This window comes from Sinohyriopsis cumingii, chromosome 17 (genome assembly GCF_028554795.1).
Source record: "Sinohyriopsis cumingii isolate HCF-2022 chromosome 17, ASM2855479v2, whole genome shotgun sequence".
Classification (NCBI taxonomy): Eukaryota; Metazoa; Mollusca; class Bivalvia; order Unionida; family Unionidae; genus Sinohyriopsis; species Sinohyriopsis cumingii.
This window is the reverse complement of record NC_142977.1, coordinates 118,588,199-118,611,845: the sequence shown is the minus strand read 5'-3', so window position 1 is coordinate 118,611,845 and position 23,647 is coordinate 118,588,199. Positions and strand designations below refer to the sequence as shown.

The window sequence follows — 23,647 nt, the reverse complement described above, 5'->3', positions numbered from 1 at the left end:
CTTAGAGGCCCCAGGTACCTGAGTGATTTAAAGCATTTATCTTTACCAATAACTGCCATCTCAACTCTGCTGCATGGGTTTGAGTCTCAGGCTTGGCTTATGTGGGTATGTTAAAAAGCCTGCCAGTAACTTCCTGTGGCTAGGCAGTTCTTCCTGCAGTTTTTCCAGGTTCTTCCTCTACCAGTCACACTGGCCACCATATATAACCTATCATGTGCTGATAAATGGCATGAAGCCCACAACAACAACAGCTGAACATTTAATCAAAAAGATGTCAAAAATATGTCATTATCTGAGTAATGGAGCAAATTAAGGGCAAGTGATGCCAAAACCAGAATGATGGGTATCAGGTGTTTAATACCAACCAAAGATCAGAAACAAAATAATTAAATGAACTTAACTGGCAAAGACAAACAAAAGGTTGGGGAATTAAAGGTCAGGTTAAGAAAAACCGAAATTGAAAATGGCCATTACACATTAACCCCTGAAGGTTTGTGTCGTTTTCGTCTGAAATTTGAATAGGAAACACATTTTGAAAGCTATTTCTGAATAAATCCTAAAACACCAACTTCCAGGTGATCTTCCAATATTATACTGCCTGGTTGTGTTAGAAACATCATTTTTCATTCGCTATTTGGCTTGCACATGAGCAGATTGGTAAAAGTTGCTAAATGGAGCTATTTTTATTTTTGTTCTGAGACCACTCTTTATTCCAAATGCCCATCTTATCCTACTTTTTGCAAAGGTTCATCTGTCTGTTTGCAGTTCATACCAGTTTGCCTTAGATCTGAGACCAAAAAGTATAAAATCCGGAAATAAAATCAAATTCCAAACATGGACAAATTTTGGGTAGAAAATCCAGTCCAAAAAATGAGGTTTTTCCCTCTGTATTTTGTAGTGCAACTAGAAATTCACGATTTATTGGTATCACTGTAGAGCTACATCTGTTTACCTTTCTATAATACCATGATCATGACGCTACAGAGCTTGGCAGTAGGCTACTACCTCCTGCCATGTTAACTCGTCGCCAGGGGTTAATGTGTTAAGTAAACAACATTATATAAAAACCAAGATGCCAATAATAGTGCCAGGATGTAGGTCAGTCTCCTCTCTAAAACATTCAAAGTTGTCAACAAGTTTAGGAATTTCCAAATGAAAAACAAATATCCCACATTCAGATAGAAGTAAATACATTTAGTTCCACTGATAATCATCTGATTATTTAATCTATACTCACAGAGAAATATTAGCTCTCTATTTTTTGTTTACAAAATAAATGTCACTGGTCAGGTAGACCATTAACTTGATTTTGCACAAAGGTCATGTACAAAATACAGATATACCTAACATATATTCATGGAGAAAAGCCAACAAACAAAACAATACTGTATACACAACACTGGAAGGTAAAATTCCATGGTGCAGCTTATTTCAAGTTAACCAGATAATGTTTGCATGAGTTGCTTAGGCATGTCATAAAACTTTTATTGCAATAACGTAAGTGCAGTATGATAATACATTGCAGACCACAAAGTTCAAGTTAATGTTCAAACAATTATTTTCATTTGTACCTCTAAAATGATGTGTGCTCTTCAGATTTGGAGAGAATGGGACAAAGTGCAACACTGTAAATAATAAAAATACCCAATCTGTACTGATAATCACAAAGTGAAAGCAATTTTTCATAGCACATAAATTGTCTAACCATAAAAACTGCTGATGTCCAGAAAGAGATAATGATTACTGGGCACATGCCAGGTCTTTGGGCAGGCTTCAGGAATCTTCCAGAAAGTCATCCTACGTGAGGATGAATTCTATATGGATGAGGATAATTTCTCTCCCAGAAAAATAAGCAATGCAACAGCACAAGGTATTGCTGATATTAAAGTAGTATTATCATACATTTTTTGATCAACTGTTATGACAATTTAATGATTATGTCTGTCTGGGCTGAAAGATTTACACATGAATCTTGCATCAGAAGCAAACGATTACTCCATGGAGGTTAAAGATTAATTGATAGTAGAGGTAAGCTAGTTCAATCCATATTTCATCCTGTAAATGTTTGATGAAAAGGGCTTAGACATCAGTATTAATCTGATTCACATTGAGCACAACTTGTCAATAAGAAGATCTGAAAGGCACTGATACAAGGTCATGCTCTGTTGACCTTTTGTTTCACCAATATACTACAGCTTTCATACTGCTGACAGGCACTGATACAAGGTCATGCTCTGTTGACCTTTTGTTTCACCAATCATACTACAGCTTTCATACTGCTGAAAGTGAAAAATATCATCATACAGCTATTAATTCATGACAACCCTTGCACACACAAAATGCAATGCTTAAACTGACAGGATACTAAACCAAGGTGGATGGGGAATTTCAAATATCACCACCTATCTCATATCTGTTTTCTCACAGGATACTAAACCAAGGTGGATGGGGTATTTCAAATATCACCACCCATCTCATATCTGTTTTCTCACAGGATACTAAACCAAGGTGGATGGGGAATTTCAAATATCACCACCCATCTCATATCTGTTTTCTCACAGGATACTAAACCAAGGTGGATGGGGTATTTCAAATATCATGCCCATCTCATATCTGTTTTCTCACAGGATACTAAACCAAGGTGGATGGGGAATTTCAAATATCACCACCCATCTCATATCTGTTTTCTCACAGGATACTAAACCAAGGTGGATGGGGAATTTCAAATATCACCACCCATCTCATATCTGTTTTCTCACAGGATACTAAACCAAGGTGGATGGGGAATTTCAAATATCACCACCCATCTGATCTGTGCTTTCTGACAGGATACTAAAGCAAGGTGGATGGGGAATTTCAAATGTCATAACCCATCTGATCTATGTTTTCTGACAGGATACTAAAGCAAGGTGGATAGGGAATTTCAAATGTCAGCACCCATCTGATCTGTTTTCTCAAACAGCTCAATTTTGATCCAAATGATTGCAATTTCTGTCTCCCATTTCAGAAGCAAACAATTTCAAAGTCAATATCTTTTGTAAATAATAGGTAATATAAGAATTTTTCTAAATTAAGATGGAAAAAGTTTTATATTTTTATAAAGTTTCATGAGTATTTCTTTAAATTTTGCTATTATCTGGCTCAAATGGTTTAGTAAAAGTAACTGTTTTGAACATTCTTAATTTTGATCTCTACACGCACTGTTCCCCATTTTCACACCACCCTGCCCCATTCTTGTAGGGGAGAGAAGTCAATTCATCATACAACATTGTCCAGCATGGACCCTGCAAAGATAATGGTCTCTTCTATTCACTGATTAACGATGTGTAGAAGAGTTTACATCACTATCCTTGGGAGGTTCTTATTGTGTTTTGGGAGGGATGGTTTAAGGTTGAGATTACAAATGTATTAACATGAATTTACAATTTTCACTTGAACACTCCAATTTTCCACAAATTTTAAAGATTTGTGCAGCAATAAATTGCTGACATGTTCTTCTGACAAATGAGGAAAGGTGACAGACCAAAAGCTTTATCAATTAAGTGGTCGCAAAGACATGTGTAAAAAGTTAAAGTGGATACTGTATAACCATTTGCTGGCCATCAGTCCATCTGGGCCTTCCTCAATTGGACAGTAGGCATAAGACAAGTACTATTTCTGGGCTCCCATCCCACAGGTTGCCAGTCAGCACTCATACTGGGAACTGACGTAGGTTCATCATTAATATTGTTTTTAAAACTTTATTTTTTTTTTACTGATGTGTCATTATTACAGATCATTAAACACAAACTTTTATTGTTGTTGTTGTTGTTGTTGTTGTGGGGTTTAACGCCATTTTTCAGCACATGATAGGCTATACATGGCGGCCAGTATTAATGGTGGAGGAAGAACCCGGGAAAACCCCAGAAAGAACCACCGACCCATGAGAAGCTACTGGCAAGCTTTCTCACATACCCACAATGGCTGAATCCGAGACTCAAACCCATGCAGACAGAGGTGAGATGGCAGTGATCCGTAATGAAGAGCGCTTTAGACCACTCGGCCACTCGGGGCCCCTAAACACAAACTGAAAGAAGCAGAAAGATGAGTACCATATATATTGACTAATAAGTCAAGTCTAACTGCACAAACAAAGATTCTGATCTGCCAATAGCATAATGTGTCTGCAGATCAGGGTCTATGTTGTTTGTTCTACTGATTACTCCAAACAAACTGCATGGCAGATCTGGGTCTTTGCTGTTTGTGGGTGGACTAGTCTTATAACAACTATATACAAGTACTTTCATTTTTGTTGTCTTGTGCACCTGCAATTAGTCACACACAGCCAGTTAGTGATCGATATCAACAATGATGAAAGGAGAATCTTCAGGTAGTGCTTTTAAAAATCTGAAGTACTTAATCAAGCAGAAGTGAAAAATAAATTTCAGTAGATGAAAATGACCCTAAGGGATATGACCAGCAGAACTTTGATTCTTCATGCGAGACATCAATCTCAGACTATTCTGGCTTCGTCACCTTGATGCTTATAATTTACATATAATTTTGCATACAATATGCAATAATATATCATTTATATGCAAGTTCTAAGTTATTATAAGTAGTACATATATAATTTACAGGTAAGTTTTAAGTAATTATATATTGTATATATGTAATTTATAGCTAAGTTGTAAGTAATTATATATAGTACAGATATAACGCATTGGTAAGTTGTAAGTAACAATAAAAAATCCCGTGCTTGCAGTTATTGGAGATGCTATTCTAGAAACCAGCATACCAGCTGAGTGTGGTTTCAGTGCACAAAATCAAATACAAGCTGACAAATATATTCATTTGAAGGCGGATAGAGTAAACGGACCCAATGGACAACAATTACATGTTTCAGTTGCATATGACAGTGTTGACACTAAATCAGTTACAAACAGGCTAGAAAATCCTCGAGTTGTGACATATGTAATTGATTACTGACATATTTCTTTTGATAATGGAGATATTTAATTTGTAAGCCATTTGTGCTATTTCTTCTTCAAAACAACTTAATAACCTAATGTTCGTTTAATGTGGGACAATCTTGTTTTAATTTCTGCTGCTTGTTATTTTTAGCTTACTGTAAATCATGTGATCTGTAAGTCAAACTAAGTTGGTGATACCAACTCGTGCCAAGCCAGTAAAACTAAACTTTTTATATGCCTGTAAATGTCTGTAACTAATTACTTTACATGTAAACTCTGAATTACAGTTGTTGTTACTGTGTGTGGATTAAGTTGGTGACCAACTTGACAATACTGGAATGGAATTACATCACTACCACAGTGCTGACTTGCAACATCAATAAACAACATAACTCCTGTAAAGATTGGAAACTCCTTCACTTGAATTTATTTTTCATAATTATTGTATACAACATAAATTCCTCTACTGTTGTTGGCAGCAGAACCAAGTATAAAAGCAAGTATAAGTATGACAAAATGTGAAACGTGTTTTATGACAATGGTTGATTCGCATGGTATATTTTTCCCATCTTTATGAGGTACCAATAAATTGGTAACATCAGAAAATATCCAGCTGGTATTGTGATCATGTAATAACAGAGACACCAAAGAACCAATCATTCTATACTTTACATCATTTTCTGTACGCACATATGAAAACTGTAATCATCATTTTGGTACTTTCTGTACACACATATGAAAACTGTAATCATCATTTTGGTACTTTCTGTACACACATATGAAAACTGTAATCATCATTTTGGTACTTTCTGTACACATATATGAAAACTGTAATCATCATTTTGGATGGTGGTGTGTCAGTATGCCATTTTTGCTTTTTCACTCAAGATTTCCGAAATATATTTGAGGACTCCCCAAATTAATAATCATCAACTGTCAGTACTTTCTAAGAAATATCTTTCATAACAAAGTACTGAAATATATCTGCAACATTTAGAAGTAACAAAAAGTCCACAGGTGCAGACCTAACAGGACCAAGAATATTACGGTCCGCAACACCTGACAGCATATGTAATTTTAGCTTAAAAACATTTCCAGACAAATGTAAGAAGACTCTAGTGAAACCTTTTCATAAATCTGGTACTCATGATGAAATAAATAATTCTAGGCCCATCTCAATCCTTCCTGTCTTATATTTTCATGACTCCCTAATAACACTGGTCAACAGTGAAATCATTACTGACTTGAAAAGGCCCTAATCTGTAGTATTTTGGTGTGCCGAACACGAATATAACCGTGAAAAATTTGTATTGGCTCTCGTTTTGAAGATATTCATATACCTCATTTTCTATGTTTCACTGTGTAAATTTCTCCAGTAGGACTGCAGCAACATCCGGAATAATGATGTAACATTGCATAATACCATCATGCTCACATCATCCACAGTTGATTGCATCATTTTCTGATGCAATGCAATACTAATGCCATGCGGCTGCTGAAGTAAGTTGACGTCAGCAGTGTACTATACATGTGTAGGCCTATTATACTAATGCCAGGCGGCTGCTGAAGCTGACGTAAGCAGTGTACTATATAAAGCCCAATCAGATAGGTTCAGCATTTAAAATATTTTAGACGTTGTGCGAGACAGTTCAAGCTACTGTTACATAAAACTTATTATTTTATCCATTTGCGTACAATAAAGAACAGTAATGCCTCGAAAGTGTGTTAATACCGTGGACAATTTTTGCTATATTTGTGGGGAAGTGACATTTGCCAACCAGAAGAAAAGTATCAATTCTCAAGTGAAGAAGGCATATCATCTTTACTTCGGATGCAAGGTTGGTGACCAAGACAAGCCTTGGGCTCCGCATATATGCTGTGCTACATGTACAACACAGCTTTCACAGTGGTTGAATTGCAAAAGGTCATCAATGCCGTTTGCAGTCCCAATGGTGTGGAGAGAGCCAAGCAACCACCTAAATGACTGTTACTTCTGCTTGGTTCCTCCTCTTTCCGGCGGAATAACGAAGCGAAAGAAGTCGAGAATAGTCTACCCAAACATTCCGTCTGCATTGAGACCAGTTCCACATGGTGAGGGACTTCCTATTCCAGAACCTCCAGCAGAATATTCTCTTGATTCATCTGACGAAGACAAAGGTGAGTCGACCTGTTCTTCTCCTGGTCCATCAGCATGCAGTGATCCAGATTTTCACTGTGGTGCATCATCAACCCCACACAGAATAACACAGGAAGAACTAAATGACCTGATTTGTGATTTGGACTTATCAAAGAACAAGGCAGAATTGCTAGGATCAAGACTCCAACAATGGAATCTTCTAGAAGAAGATGTCACAATTACTGCATATCAAAAGCGCCACCAGCAATTGGAGCCTTTCTTCAGAAAGGAAAGTAATCTGATATTCTGTTCCGATATTGAGGGCCTCATGAATGCTTTAAAAATCACTCATGACCCACAAGAATGGAGACTATTTGTGGACTCTTCGAAACTGAGTCTCAAGGCTGTGCTTTTGCACAATGGAAACATTCTTCCATCTATTCCAGTAGCGTATGCTGTCCACATGAAAGAGACATACGATAACTTAAGGCAGCTACTGAATTCCATTGAGTATAACAAGTACAGCTGGCACCTCTGTGGTGATTTGAAGGTAGTTGCCCTTTTAATGGGACTGCAGCAAGGATATACAAAATACATGTGTTTCTTATGCGAGTGGGATAGCCGAGCAAGGGAAATGCACTACATGAGGAAGGAATGGACTCACAGGCAGAATGTAGCCATTGGAGAGAAGAATATCCAACACCCAGCTCTGGTTGAGGCTCAGAAAATCTTGCTACCACCCCTTCACATCAAACTAGGATTGATGAAGAACTTCGTGAAAGCCATTGACCGGACTTTGCCAGCATTCCGATACCTGCATGAAAAATTCCCTCGACTCAGCGAAGCAAAGATTAAAGAGGGAGTTTTTGTGGGTCCTCAGATTCGAGAGCTTTTCAAAGATGACCGGTTCAACAACTTGCTGGAAGGTGACGCGAAACAAGCATGGAATGCTTTTCGCCTAGTTTCTACAAACTTCCTCGGAAATGTTAGGGCAGAAAACTATAAGGAACTAGTAGAAGACATGTTGATGAAGTATAAGAAACTTGGCTGCAATATGTCTCTAAAGATTCACTTCCTTCATTCCCATTTGGATTTCTTTCCTAGCAACTGTGGTATTGTTAGTGATGAACACGGCGAACGTTTTCATCAAGATATCGCAACAATGGAACAAAGATACCAGGGAAAATGGTCCACTACAATGCTGGCTGACTACTGCTGGACACTCCTCAGAGATGCTCCCGAACAGCTGTACAAGAGACAGGCGAAGAAATCTAAGATGTAGTCAATGACTTGATTTTTTATAGGTAGGCTATTACAGTTGACCTTTTACTATTGGAATGCATTTCGTTATGTAAACATTAATTTCTTGCAGATTACAAAAAAACTAGAGCCAATTTTGCAATTTGACTGTCATATTCGTGTTCAGCACATAAAAATTGATAAGAATTGACTAATTTTATTTCAGTAACATGACTTTTGTAAAAATTTGTTGTCCAGTGTAATTTTACTTGATAAACACAATCTGTTGTATGAGAGAAAATCAGGCATTTGCCCATATTGTTTCATGTAAAATGGTTCTTGTTTATTATGGTTGAAAAATGGCTCAAAGCTTTAGATAATTAAGAACAATGTGATTTGTGGATTTTTATGAAAGCCTTTGATATAGTTTACTTACAAAATTTAAACTTAACAAGCTCAACAACTCTTTAAATTAGTTTAAGTCATATTTGAAAGGAAGAAAACAAAAAAGTTGATATACTGATCTATGGATAGGGCAGCATGAAGCAATCTGATTTAAATCAGATCTCCAATGTTCTATGTGAAGATCAGCCAATGGAAATGCAGCTTTCAGAAATATGAAAGTGAATTGAATTGTTTGGCACATATTGATGCTCCTCAATCATACTGCTTAGTGTCCCAAACATGAAGATATAATATAAGATTTCATCTGACTGGTTGATAAAAATTAGCATTTATGGTAATAATATAGGTCACCCTAGGCAATTACTGTCAGATTCACATTGGGCAGTGGAGATCTGATTTTAATCAGATTAGGGAATGAAGCTCACTCCATCTTACAGATGCTAAGGCAAGCAAGAAAACAATTTTGATCATAAGGTTCTTGAAGAAATCTTCACCCAAAGGTTATGGTGGAGGGGGATTAAGAGACAGAAAGACACAATAAAGATTTCAATCAGGCATTAGAGAGTGAAATTTCTGACCAAGTCAGCCAAGTGTGATTGATCTATTCTGATGGCTGGATCTTTCAAAGCTATTTGTTACTGTTGGAAAGGGCTGTTCAATACCCCTTAATAATAGAAACCAAGCAATGAAAATCAGCTACTGCACTCAAGCAGAACAGATAGGACATGTTTTCTACAACAACAATCACAAAAGATTCTCCATTTTGCATCATAAACCTATGACATCGAACTCCTGGACTGGACAATGTTCTTAGCAACTTTTCTTCATGGAGAGATTGTTTGAGATGAGCCAAGCATGAAGGTGGATAATCTGAGGGCTGTTGTGCAGGAGACAGTCTCTGTTTTGTGACAGGAAGACCCTCCTCTGAGGTAACATCCTGAGATGGTCTGCCAGCAGATCCAGAAGGTTGAAGAACCATGATTGCTGCAGTCTCAGAGGGGTGACCAATATGACCTAGGTAGTGTAGTGATGTGCAAGAGAACTTGTGGAATCATCCTGCAAAGTGAAAAAGCATAAGCAAACAGATGACCCCACTTCAGCCAGAAAGTGTCCACTATGCAGACCCTCTAATTTGGGGACTTGGGACACAAAAAAAGGGGAGCCTAGATGGAATCTCTGCCAAAATATTCTTTCTGCTGGGAATATGACGAACTCAGAAGGTTAATAGCTTCTGAAGTTGCCAGGAAAAAAAGTTGTTCTGAACCTCCATGCAGAGAGAAGGAGCCAATCCTGATTTCTCGACTATATCAGATGATGGTGAAAATCTAGACCTAGAAAATTGGAGTATTCAGGGTTCCTTGTGCAGTTTCCATGCTGCAAAAGGGAGAAACTGTAGAGGACGCAAGTGCAGTGTGCCTAGTGGAGCCAGAACTACTGCTGAGAGGGTCATGGACAAGGATGACTCTCACCCAGAAGCTGAGATGGGGGCAGGGGACATGAAGGGAGGGAACATTGGCCTGTTCCATATCAAGCTCACACACATCAACAAGGACAGATTAAATTAAAGAAAATGCCGACCCTTAGATCTAAAAAATGCACAAATGTTAATCACTAACACCCTGTGTAAGGGGTAAAAATTAAAAATAACATGCCAGTCATACACCTTCATGTACAGAACAAATGTTAATAACTTTTATATCAAAAGAAACAAAACTCAATCAGGGGTATAATCCCAACATTTGCAATGAATATACATATTAGAGAAATTATAAATTCACTTTTTGACCCATGGTGTGATTGCAAATCTTCAACGCAAACAATGCAGACATTATAGCGTGTCAACTGAGAATGGAATGAAGACATTTTACACATGGGCAAGAAGAATGTACAGGGTGCCCCAGGGGCAATCTAGTGTTTTGAAAACTTCTGATTCAACCTAATGGGAGGACAAATTGCATCATACAGTTGGGGTATTTTCACCCCAGAAAAGTACCAGCTATATCATGTAGGAACAGGTATGGTATTACTGTTTATTTTTAAAAACCTGTTCTATTTTTAGTAACAATGACCTTGACCTTCACATAAGTAACCTATACATCAATAGGGACATTTCTTTGGCCAAGAAGTAATTACATATCAAGTCTGACTGAATAACAATAGGTATCTACATACTGATATCCATCCATGACATAACTTGAATTATTGCATGGAAACAAAACATGCACAGACAGTATGATGAAATAAGCAGACGTTTAACACATTAACCCCTGGAGGTTTTTGTCGTTTTCGCCTGAAATTCGAGTAGGGAACATATTTTGAAAGCTATTTCTGAATACATCCTAACACATCATCTTCCAGGTGATTTTCAAATAACCTAATGCCTAGTTGTGTTAGAAACATTGTTTTTCATTGGCTATTTGGCTCACGCAAGAGAAGAAGGGTAAAAGTTGGAGTTCTTTTCTTTTTTTGGGGCTTAACGGACTCATCATTTTCATATCGAGACCACTCTTTATTCCAAATGCCCATCTTATCCTACTTTTCGCAAAGGTTCACCAGTCTATGTGCAGTTCATATGGGTCTGCCTTAGATCTGAGGCCAAAAAGTCTAAAATCCAGACACAAAATTGAATTCTGACTACAGGCTAATTTTGGGTGGAAAAAAAATCAAGTCCAAAAAGTGAGGTTTTTCTTTCTGTTATTTTGTAGTGCAACTAGAACTTCCAGATTATTTGGTATCATTGTAGAGCTACATCTGTCTTCCTTTCTATAATACCACCCACTACAGTGTATCATACATGACCTTGATGCTACAGAGCTCGGCAGTAGGCTACTACCTCCTGCCATGTAAACTCATCAGCAGGGGTTAATGTGTTAGAGTGTCAACACCATGTCATGTCATTACTTTTTTATAACACGTGTCAACACTAGGTCATGTCATGACCTTTTTTACAACATGTCAATGTCATGTCACATCATGACTCACAATTATAAAGTGGTAAATATAATATTACAACATCTCTGCATCCTTTTTTTGAGTAATTTTCTGAATAATAGGATTGTCAAAAGAAACTTCAATATGGAGCTGACAACACTGCCACTATATCATGTTCACCGTGTCTTGCATTTTTCTGAAAAAGGCAAGACAATAATCAGAAAATTGAAATGACATGCCTAATACTCACATGTGACTGTGATAATAACTCCTTCATAATGAACTGGTCATAAACTTCTTTGCCTAATTTTATCCTCTCTTCATCTGTTTCTAATTTTTCGAACTTTTTAATCTGAAATGAAAGAAAATAGCACATAGAGAAAGCTGAAAAGAATTATTTTAATACAAGATGTAAGCATAAAGTACACATAATATATATACTCGCTAAAAAGTAAGGCCCAAGTGCCCAAATGCCCAAATGCCCAAATGCAAACAACATTTGCCTAGATTTGCTGTTTATATTAATGATTAGCCCTAAAAAAAAAACTGCAAAGACCTAGATCTGCCGATGCATCATATAATGGCAGATCTGGGTTCGTGCATTAGCTGTTGGATCCCGCATGTATATGGTTGTTTTAATTTGATTTTCGCCTTGTTTATTAATGAGAATTCAATGTTTCTGGTATACAAAAGTCACATCAATTGAGATACAAGTACAAACCAAGCTTTCTGTTGAATCATTTAAATAGAAATCTATATATTTAACCCCAAAATGCATGTGAAAATGTATAGTTAACTGTAGATCTAATCTGAAAATTGAGCCAAAATGTGAGTAGTAAAAGTTCTAAATACCATGAACTCCTATGAGTATTATTTATAATCATAAAATGGGTTAAATATTTGTGTAAAGCATTATATTTATGGTGTACTAAAAGTTTTTTCCATATGTAAATTATTATGATGAAAAACCTGCAAAACTCTGTCGCATTTTAAGCAGTTTTCTGCATTTACCGAGCATGCAAACATGGCAGTCATAATGATTCTTGCAAACAAAGCCGAGCTGATTGATAATTTCACATCAAACAGATCACTCTAGGTATGATGCATTCTTTTGGAGATGGCTCAGTTTGCACAGCATCCAACTCATGATCTAAAGTTCACTGGTTTGAAACCCACCCACATCAGCCCAGATTGCTGCCTTGGTGTGTCCAACTCAGCACATCCACAAATCCAGAACTACCAGCACATCATGATATGGCAGATATCAGTCTATACTTTTCAAGCTGAGCAATCTTCATATACGCAAGAAATTATCACATATCCATTTAATATGATTGATCTGTGTGTGTGTGTGTGTGTGTGTGTCTTTGTGTGTGTCTGTGTGATTTGTATTTTGAACGTAGCTTTCAAAAAAATTCAGTCATACTGCTACAATGTCTGCAGTGTGGTAGTTTATAGTGATGTCTAGCACTGGGACATCATGCGGCAAACATGCAGAATGTTGTCCCACCCAGTCACATTATCCTGACAATAGGCCAACCAGTCCTAACACTAACCTCTTAATGCTGAGCACCAAGTGAGGTAGCTGCTAATGTAATTTTATAAGTCTTTGGTATGACTCCAGCAGGGCTCAAACCTGTGACCGCCAGCATCCAAGTTGGATGCTCTAACCACTTAGGCCACCAGAGCCATCATGATTGTCTGATGTTCAATGCAGATTTCCAATCAGCCTTTCCAAATATCCTGGGATGTACCCAATTCAATTTCAAGTTTCTTTATTTCTCTCAATATCCCAAGTAACTCCATTCATGGTGTAAACTTATAAGTATTTGGAAAATGTTAAAGAGGTGGTATGAAAAACCACATTTGTGTTTTATTCTGGGTATAGCAAATTGTTACATCTGACAACCTTGACATAATCTTTTATACTACAAAAACTCTTTCTGCTGGCTCTGAACATGTTTCTATAGGCAAAAAATGCAACAATTTCAATCAGTCATTCCAGGCAGATGTCTACATTGTGCAATTCATGTTCTCCAAAGTTTCAGAAATTACAGTTTAATGGGTGCATTATTCAATTAAGATCACTTCAGGCTACATGGAAAATAACTCAGTCTAATTAGATTTATGTGTACTTAAATTATGCACCAAATTATCACAACTAATGACAACTATATATAGTTGCTTAAAAGTTAAGCCTAACTGCAAACTGCACTGGCAGATCTGGGTCCATGCAGCTTGCTGGTTGTGATCAGTAGACAAAAAACAATGACCTAATATGCCAGTGCATTTTTGTAGCTGGACTGGACTTACAGAGGAGTACATCTGGTAAGATTCAACAAGAGACGCAAATGGTGCATATCTGAAGGTCGCTAATAAGTGGATGGAGATGGGACTTTTTTTACCACAATCGGCCCCCACTTGGCAAAAGTAATTCTTTTTTTGCTCTGAACTGTTTTCTATTTGTCAATACATGTAAATATTTGAAAAACATTTTTGTTTTTTAATAAAGGACATAGAAAGTATTCATGCAAAATCAATACCTAATCCCCCATCACATATGATGGCTGAACTGTAAATTAAAAAATCAAACCTAATTTGAAGAAATTTAAAAATTAAAAATTGGCATTTTCTTCCATCTAATCAATCCAGTATAAAAAGCATTTCAATAAGGTTGTTAATTTACACAGAAAAGATGCATTATTTAACTGAAATAATCTAATTAACAGTATTCAGAATTCAAGATATGAAACTGACGGAAAGAAATGAAGTTAACGACTTGAACCTTATAGTATCATGGAATTGCTGGAATGCTTAGATGGAAGATCATCTGACATGTAACTGTCAGGTTCTGGGTTCAGGACCCAGACCCAACTGATCAGCATGAGATCATTAGCTTGTTAATCATTCTTTTTGTGCACATGTTGCAAGTTACAAGTACCTTGTTTAATAAATGAAACACCATATTCAATAAAAAATAAAATGATATAGTACTGTATATACATGTACTCGCTTATACAATGAGAAACTGCAAACAGCAAATACCCTGATCTGTTATAGCATAATGCAACTGTAGATTCTGGTGTGTATTGTTTGTTCTACTAATTACACCAATCAATCTGCACAGACCCAGATCTGCTGGCACATTATGTGATGGCAGATCTGGGTCTGTTCAGTTTGCAGTTGAAATCGACTTATAAGCAAGCATAGATCGTATTCATATTCATGCAACTGAACTCGTGTGTTGGTTGATTATAGATTTAATATTTTATTATCAAGTAAAGGTTATTAGATATCAGATTGATGTAAAATGGTTTTAAAATAATTGATGGTAGAATATTAACAGTAATCTATTTCTTCAACAATGTCCTTTTGCCTCTACATAAACCAGAATTAGAAAAATGGGTTTCTATCTTACAAAATAAATACCACTGGCAAGGTTAGATATCACCTTGGTAAGTAGCACTATTGCGCAGCTCAGGTGTTGAGGCCATTTTAAGTGATCAGAATGCTATCTCATCCAGTACACCCACTCTATCATTCCTTTCATTATAGGCTAAGATGGGTAATGAATACTCCTCATGGGCAGTCACACTATCAGGTGGTATAATCTAATGGATATAATTAGAACTAGAGATTGTACTGTATGATGTACTTCATTAAGGCATGGTCTCATTATAAGGAAGTTCACTCCATTGTTGTCATGGATAGAATTATAATGAGAGAGTACTGTATCATGTACTTCATAATAAGGTAGTCTGTTTACTCAACCTCTCATAAATATTTTGCCCAGGCATTAGCATCCCACTCAAATTTTCCTTGCTTATATCTTGCCTGGGTGTTAGCATCTCACTCAAATTTTCCTTGTCTATTATAGCAGTAGTAGTAAATTGTAGGCTTCAGTGTCAATACTTCCTAATTTATACAACAATGTGTCCAATGTCAGCACAATAACTTTTATGAGTGTCAGCTATGGTGTAGGCTAAGTAAACTCACTCTAGTTAACAGTTTTAAGATTACAACTTACACAAGGTACTGAGACTCTGATGTATACAATACCTAGATGTACACAAAAGTCTTTTGGAGACTCTCTACTGTGTACAATACCTAGATGTACACAAGAGTCTCTCAAAGGTACTGAGACTCTACTGTGTACAATACCTAGATGTACACAAGTCTCAAAAGTACTGAGACTCTACTGTCTACAATACCTTGATATACACAAGTCTTTTGAGGGTACCAAGACTCAAAGTGTACAATATCTCGATCTACACAAATCTTTTGAAGGTACAGAAATTCTACTGTGTACAATACCTAGATGTACACAAGAGTCTCTCAAAGGTACTGAGACTCTACTCTCTACAATATCTCGATCTACACAAGAGTCTTTTGAAGGTACAGAGATTCTACTGTGTACAATACCTAGATGTACACAAGAGTCTTTTCAAGGTACTGAGACTCGACTCTCTACAATATCTCAATCTACACAAGTCTTTTGAAGGTACCAAGACTCTACTGTCTACAATACCTAGATGTACACAAGAGTCTTTTGAAGGTACGGAGATTCTACTGTGTACAATACCTAGATGTACACAAGAGTCTTTTGAAGGTAATGAGACTCTACTCTCTATAATATCTCGATCTACACAAGAGCCTCATAAAGTTACTGATACTCTAGTGTCCAAAATTAATTTCCTATGAATTCAAGATGACAGACAACAGGCCATCTCCAAATGCAAGATTTACAGCAACAGATAACTGCCCTTGCCAGCCAAAGTCAGCTAACTTGGTGTGTCCCTGGGAAAGGCATTTACTTTCTATTACCTCCACATACTATGGCCAAAAATGTGTTTAAAGTGCTGCTAATGACTAAATTAGTCAATACTAAAACAATACATTACACAAATTACCAATTTATGGTTCATTTTTAAAGAATAGACCAAAACAGCCAATCAGCTGCCATCAATTCCAATAAAATAGAAAATAGTTTTTCCAAGACTTTCCTAAATAGCTGCTGATTAGACAGGTAACTAACTACGTACATGTATATTAATTACAGAGCACAGCATCAAAGCCTATGCTAAAAATAACAGGTTTATTGAGTTCAGTTTCTTGGACTAATGACATACCAGACAAAATGCAATACAATGCTGGTTTTGCTCTACCTGTATGCTGAACCCCACTAAATAAAGACTCATAAAGTTCATGCAGTTGATCTTGGTGGCACTTAACAACAAGAACCCCAAGAAGAACAAAAATGACTCACCTGACCAGCAACAGCCTAACAATCTAATGTGAGAGCATTTGGCCAACTAATCTGGGTAGCCATAGTGACAAGCATAATCTGCATCCAACTAAATTGAACTTTTTTGTTTACTTGAATGGACACCTCCAAACCTTCAGGCATGCAAAGACTAGCAGGTAAATGAAGTGACTGCACCTTCCCCTTGGTTCAAAAGTTAAAAAGCATGTACATCTGCATGTTGCTTATCCTGTTCTATATTTGTGGGTACATCTAACAAATTTCAGAAAAACATTCAAGAAAGAATAACTTGCTTGGATCCCCTTAGAAAGATTTCCATTCTTTCTGACCCCATCTACAATAGTCGTTGGGAACTGTCAAACCTGAAAAACTTGTAACTGTGTCTGTAGAGAAATGGAATGACCATACTGAGTATTAGTAGGAAATATTTACCAACAGAAACTTTCGTTCTATTTTGTAATGCATATATTCTTCCAATAATGGATTCTTGTTCTAATGTATGGGGAAATTGTGTCAAATCTCAGCTTGACAGGATTTATAAACTCCAGTAAAGAGCAAAATACACTCTTTTAGAAGTATCTATTGATTATTCATCAAAAGCATTGTTTACCGAACTAAAACGGTTTACAAGATATCAAAGGACTGATTTCACAGGGCATTTTTAGTACATAATTATCTAAATGGACTGGCACCAGAGCATTTACAGTATTTAATAAGGCCGTAATCATCACTTTACTGACCGAGATCACCATCACATGGAAACTTTCATCTAACACCATGAACAGAGCAATTTAAGAAAAGCTTCCAATACTCTGGTATAATTCTGTGAAAGCAATTTCCACTGCATATAAAATCTGCAGAAAATATTACAGTATTTAAAAGGATATCATAAGTGTGTATGTCTTACTAACAGAATATAATATAATGTATTATGTATAATATATAAGACATGTTAAATAATATATTATCTTTTGTATGATATGAATTATTGTACTCCCATGTTAATAGGACCTTAAGGGAGAAAAGTCCTTGGCTGAATGAGTCACCATTGTCTATTATTATTATTATTACCATATATATATTCATCTATATGTCGAGTCAAGCAACAAAGATCCTGGCATAATGCATCAGCAGATCAGGGTCCATGTTGTTTATTCTACTGAATACTTCAAACAAACTGCAAAGACTCAGATCTGCCAGCATACTATGTGATGGCAGATCAGGGTCTGTGTTGTTTATTCTATTGATTACCCGTAACGAACTGAAAAGAACCCAATCTACCAGCATATTATGTGATGGAAGATCTGGGTCTATGCAATTTGTATTTGGACTTGACGTATAAGTAAATACATACGGTATTATTTACCATCTTATTCACTGTCAGTAACCCATCGATAACAATGCTAAAACAAATATGCTATATGGTTTATGTGCAGGAGACCATACAATTATCTTTTACAAGTCAATGCAGGAGTTACTAATATCAAGAATTTAAATAGTCAGGGAAGATACTCAACTGTCACTTATGTTTATGAGACCATCAAATACAAAACAAAAGAGACTGAGTTGCTGCATGAAGCCCAGTAACATGCAAATAAAGAGAATGTCATTTCTTGGATAGATACAATTTATCTCCATATAATTCAGTAAAATGTCTCAGTGAAACTTTGCCACTGAATATTAAAACAATTTACATAATTGTCATTTTTACTATCATTTTAAACAAAATGCATGACAGAAATGTAAAACAGAATGAACTCTAAATATGAATTTCATGGCAATGATACTTATTCAATAACGACACACACACACACACACACACACACGCACACAATATCCCATTATCATGCACAAGACCATAATAGTGGTCTAGTCAGGCCATCAACACTAAATTGGGGAATCAATAGTGTGTAGGCAGAAAAAAGTCACCATCATAAAGATGAATGATACCGTAGGGGCTTCCCAAAAGTACTCAGCAAGAATTAACATTATTTCCTGTAATTTGCCAAGGACTGGGGATAGTGGATGGAAGCCATTAACATTAACATTATGTCCTGTAATTTACCAAGGAAGGGGGATATTGGTCATTTGGAATCACAATATTGACAAAAAGGAAAGAATTTTCAGGAGTATATACCTTGTTAGAACTGACCTTTAATTGGCAATATTTAGCTAATATGAAGCTTACATGCCATTTATATATATATATATATATATATATATATATATATATATATATATATATATATATATATATATATATATATATATATATATATAGAGAGAGAGAGAGAGAGAGATGTACTAGTACTTTGTTTGCCTCTTAAAGTCATATGCATTACTCTGCCACTGACTTGTCTTTTGCTTTTTTATATTTTCTAACAAAGTACTGTTTCGCACAATGATTTTAAAGCATTTCTTACATTAATTACACATACACTGGATGGTAGTCACATTAATTTTGCACTTTAATTAATCACATTAGGTAAAAATATAAAAGCTGACACTATCGAAAATTTCTTATATTTTCCAATGAAATTAATACTTTGAAAAATTCTGAAAAGATAATAACTTGCACATTTTACATCTGAATTTAAATTTATGATCAACCAATTTCATGGGTAGTGCCTTTGCAACTTTGAAAACTTGTAACAATCAAGGGACTGCTTCTATTTTTCTGGTGAAAACAGGCGTTTATTTATAATATGAATTCTGATATATTGTGGTACAATTATGGCTCAGGATTCTGGACTTAGATGACACTCTACTCAAAACATCAGCCATTATGACCAACAAATAAATCTGATTCTGATAAGTTTTAGGAACCTATCAATCATACAGTATAATTAATATTCTTACACAGAGTATACTATCCTTACACAGTATAATTAATATTCTTACAGAGTATAATATTCTTACACAGTATAATTAATATTCTTACAGAATATAATATTCTTATAGAGTATAATTAATATTCTTACAGAGTATAATATTCTTACTGAGTATAATTAATATCACTGGACAACAAATTTTTACAAAAGTCATGTTACTGAAATAAAATTAGTCAATTCTTATCAATTTTTATGTGCTGAACACGAATATGACAGTCAAATTGCAAAATTGGCTCTAGTTTTTTTGTAATCTGCAAGAAATTAATGTTTACATAACGAAATGCATTCCAATAGTAAAAGGTCAACTGTAATAGCCTACCTATAAAAAATCAAGTCATTGACTACATCTTAGATTTCTTCGCCTGTCTCTTGTACAGCTGTTCGGGAGCATCTCTGAGGAGTGTCCAGCAGTAGTCAGCCAGCATTGTAGTGGACCATTTTCCCTGGTATCTTTGTTCCATTGTTGCGATATCTTGATGAAAACGTTCACCGTGTTCATCACTAACAATACCACACTTGCTAGGAAAGAAATCCAAATGGGAATGAAGGAAGTGAATCTTTAGAGACATATTGCAGCCAAGTTTCTTATACTTCATCAACATGTCTTCTACTAGTTCCTTATAGTTTTCTGCCCTAACATTTCCGAGGAAGTTTGTAGAAACTAGGCGAAAAGCATTCCATGCTTGTTTCGCGTCACCTTCCAGCAAGTTGTTGAACCGGTCATCTTTGAAAAGCTCTCGAATCTGAGGACCCACAAAAACTCCCACTTTAATCTTTGCTTCGCTGAGTCGAGGGAATTTTTCATGCAGGTATCGGAATGCTGGCAAAGTCCGGTCAATGGCTTTCACGAAGTTCTTCATCAAACCTAGTTTGATGTGAAGGGGTGGTAGCAAGATTTTCTGAGCCTCAACCAGAGCTGGGTGTTGGATATTCTTCTCTCCAATGGCTACATTCTGCCTGTGAGTCCATTCCTTCCTCATGTAGTGCATTTCCCTTGCTCGGCTATCCCACTCGCATAAGAAACACATGTATTTTGTATATCCTTGCTGCAGTCCCATTAAAAGGGCAACTACCTTCAAATCACCACAGAGGTGCCAGCTGTACTTGTTATACTCAATGGAATTCAGTAGCTGCCTTAAGTTATCGTATGTCTCTTTCATGTGGACAGCATACGCTACTGGAATAGATGGAAGAATGTTTCCATTGTGCAAAAGCACAGCCTTGAGACGCAGTTTCGAAGAGTCCACAAATAGTCTCCATTCTTGTGGGTCATGAGTGATTTTTAAAGCATTCATGAGGCCCTCAATATCGGAACAGAATATCAGATTACTTTCCTTTCTGAAGAAAGGCTCCAATTGCTGGTGGCGCTTTCGATATGCAGTAATTGTGACATCTTCTTCTAGAAGATTCCATTGTTGGAGTCTTGATCCTAGCAATTCTGCCTTGTTCTTTGATAAGTCCAAATCACGAATCAGGTCATTTAGTTCTTCCTGTGTTATTCTGTGTGGGGTTGATGATGCACCACAGTGAAAATCTGGATCACTGCATGCTGATGGACCACGAGAAGAACAGGTCGACTCACCTTTGTCTTCGTCAGATGAATCAAGAGAATATTCTGCTGGAGGTTCTGGAATAGGAAGTCCCTCACCATGTGGAACTGGTCTCAATGCAGACGGAATGTTTGGGTAGACTATTCTCGACTTCTTTCGCTTCGTTATTCCGCCGGAAAGAGGAGGAACCAAGCAGAAGTAACAGTCATTTAGGTGGTTGCTTGGCTCTCTCCACACCATTGGGACTGCAAACGGCATTGATGACCTTTTGCAATTCAACCACTGTGAAAGCTGTGTTGTACATGTAGCACAGCATATATGCGGAGCCCAAGGCTTGTCTTGGTCACCAACCTTGCATCCGAAGTAAAGATGATATGCCTTCTTCACTTGAGAATTGATACTTTTCTTCTGGTTGGCAAATGTCACTTCCCCACAAATATAGCAAAAATTGTCCGCGGTATTAACACACTTTCGAGGCATTACTGTTCTTTATTGTACGTAAATGGATAAAATAATAAGTTTTATGTAACAGTAGCTTGAACTGTCTCGCACAACGTCTAAAATATTTTAAATGCTGAACCTATCTGATTGGGCTTTATATAGTACACTGCTTACGTCAGCTTCAGCAGCCGCCTGGCATTAGTATAATAGGCCTACACATGTATAGTACACTGCTGACGTCAACTTACTTCAGCAGCCGCATGGCATTAGTATTGCATTGCATCAGAAAATGATGCAATCAACTGTGGATGATGTGAGCATGATGGTATTATGCAATGTTACATCATTATTCCGGATGTTGCTGCAGTCCTACTGAAGAAATTTACACAGTGAAACATAGAAAATGAGGTATATGAATATCTTCAAAACGAGAGCCAATACAAATTTTTCACGGTTATATTCGTGTTCGGCACACCAAAATACTACAGATTAGGGCCTTTTCAAGTCAGTAATGATTTCACTGTTGACCAGTGTATTCTTACAGAGTATAATATTCTTACACAGTATCATTAATATTCTTACAGAGTATAATATTCTTACTGAGTATAATTAATATTCTTACAGAGTATAATTAATATTCTTACACAAAGTATAATATTCTTACACAGTATAATTAATATTCTTACAGTGTATAATATTCTTACTAAGTATAATTAATATTCTTACACAGAGTATAATATTCTTACACAGTATAATTAATATTCTTACAGAGTATAATATTCTTACACAGTATAATTAATATTCTTATACAGTATAATTAATATTCTTACTGAGCATAATTAATATTCTTAAAGAGTATAATATTCTTACACAGTATAATTAATATTCTTACTGAGTATAATTAATATTCTTACAGAATATAATTAATACTTTAACAGTATAATATTCATACACACTATACTATTCTTACAATGTATAATTAATATTCTTACAAAGAATAATTAATATTAGTATGCAGTATAATTAATATTTCTAGAGTATAATTAATATTCTTACACAGAGAATAATTAATATTCTTACAAAGAGTATAATTAATATTTTTACACAGTATAATACATTTTCTTAACAGTTTAATTAGTATTCTTACAAAGAATAATTAATATTCTTATAGAGTATAACTAATATTTTTAGAGCATAATTAATATTCTTGCAGAGTGTAATTACTATTCTTTGAGTATATAGTTAATATTCTAAGAGTACAGTTAATATTCTCTTACAGAGTATAATATTCTTACACAATGTATAATTAGTATTCTTACACATAGTATAGTTAGTATTCTTACACATAGTATAGTTAGTATTCTAACACATAGTATAGTTAGTATTCTTACACATAGTATAGTTAGTATTCTTACACAATGTATAGTTAGTATTCTTACACATAGTATAGTTAGTATTCTTACAGATAGTATAATTAGTATTCTTACACATAGTATAGTTAGTATTCTTACACATAGTATAATTCGTATTCTTACACACGGTATAATTAGTATTCTTACACATAGTATAGTTAGTATTCTTACACATAGTATAGTTAGTATTCTTACACATAGTATAATTAGTATTCTTACACACAGTATAATTAGTATTCTTACACATAGTATAGTTAGTATTCTTACACACGGTATAGTTAATATTCTTACACATAGTATAGTTAGTATTCTTACACACAGTATAGTTAATATTCTTACACATAGTATAATTAGTATTCTTACACATAGTATAGTTAGTATTCTTACACATAGTATAGTTAGTATTCTTACACATAGTATAATTAATATTCTTACACAGCAATGATT

At 35.7% G+C, this 23,647-nt stretch overlaps 1 protein-coding gene across 2 annotated transcripts in view; it reads right to left on the bottom strand.

Moving 5' to 3' along the window:
- The window catches only part of LOC149779740 (G protein-coupled receptor kinase 3-like), a 345,786-nt gene that overhangs the window by 199,796 nt on the left and 122,343 nt on the right, over positions 1-23,647 (bottom strand). For both annotated transcript variants that reach the window (XM_089940600.1, XM_089940601.1), the window contains exon 4: positions 11,894-11,995. In XM_089940600.1, coding sequence (XP_089796726.1) covers positions 11,894-11,995 — 102 coding nt within the window. The remainder of the gene's footprint in view (positions 1-11,893; positions 11,996-23,647) is intronic.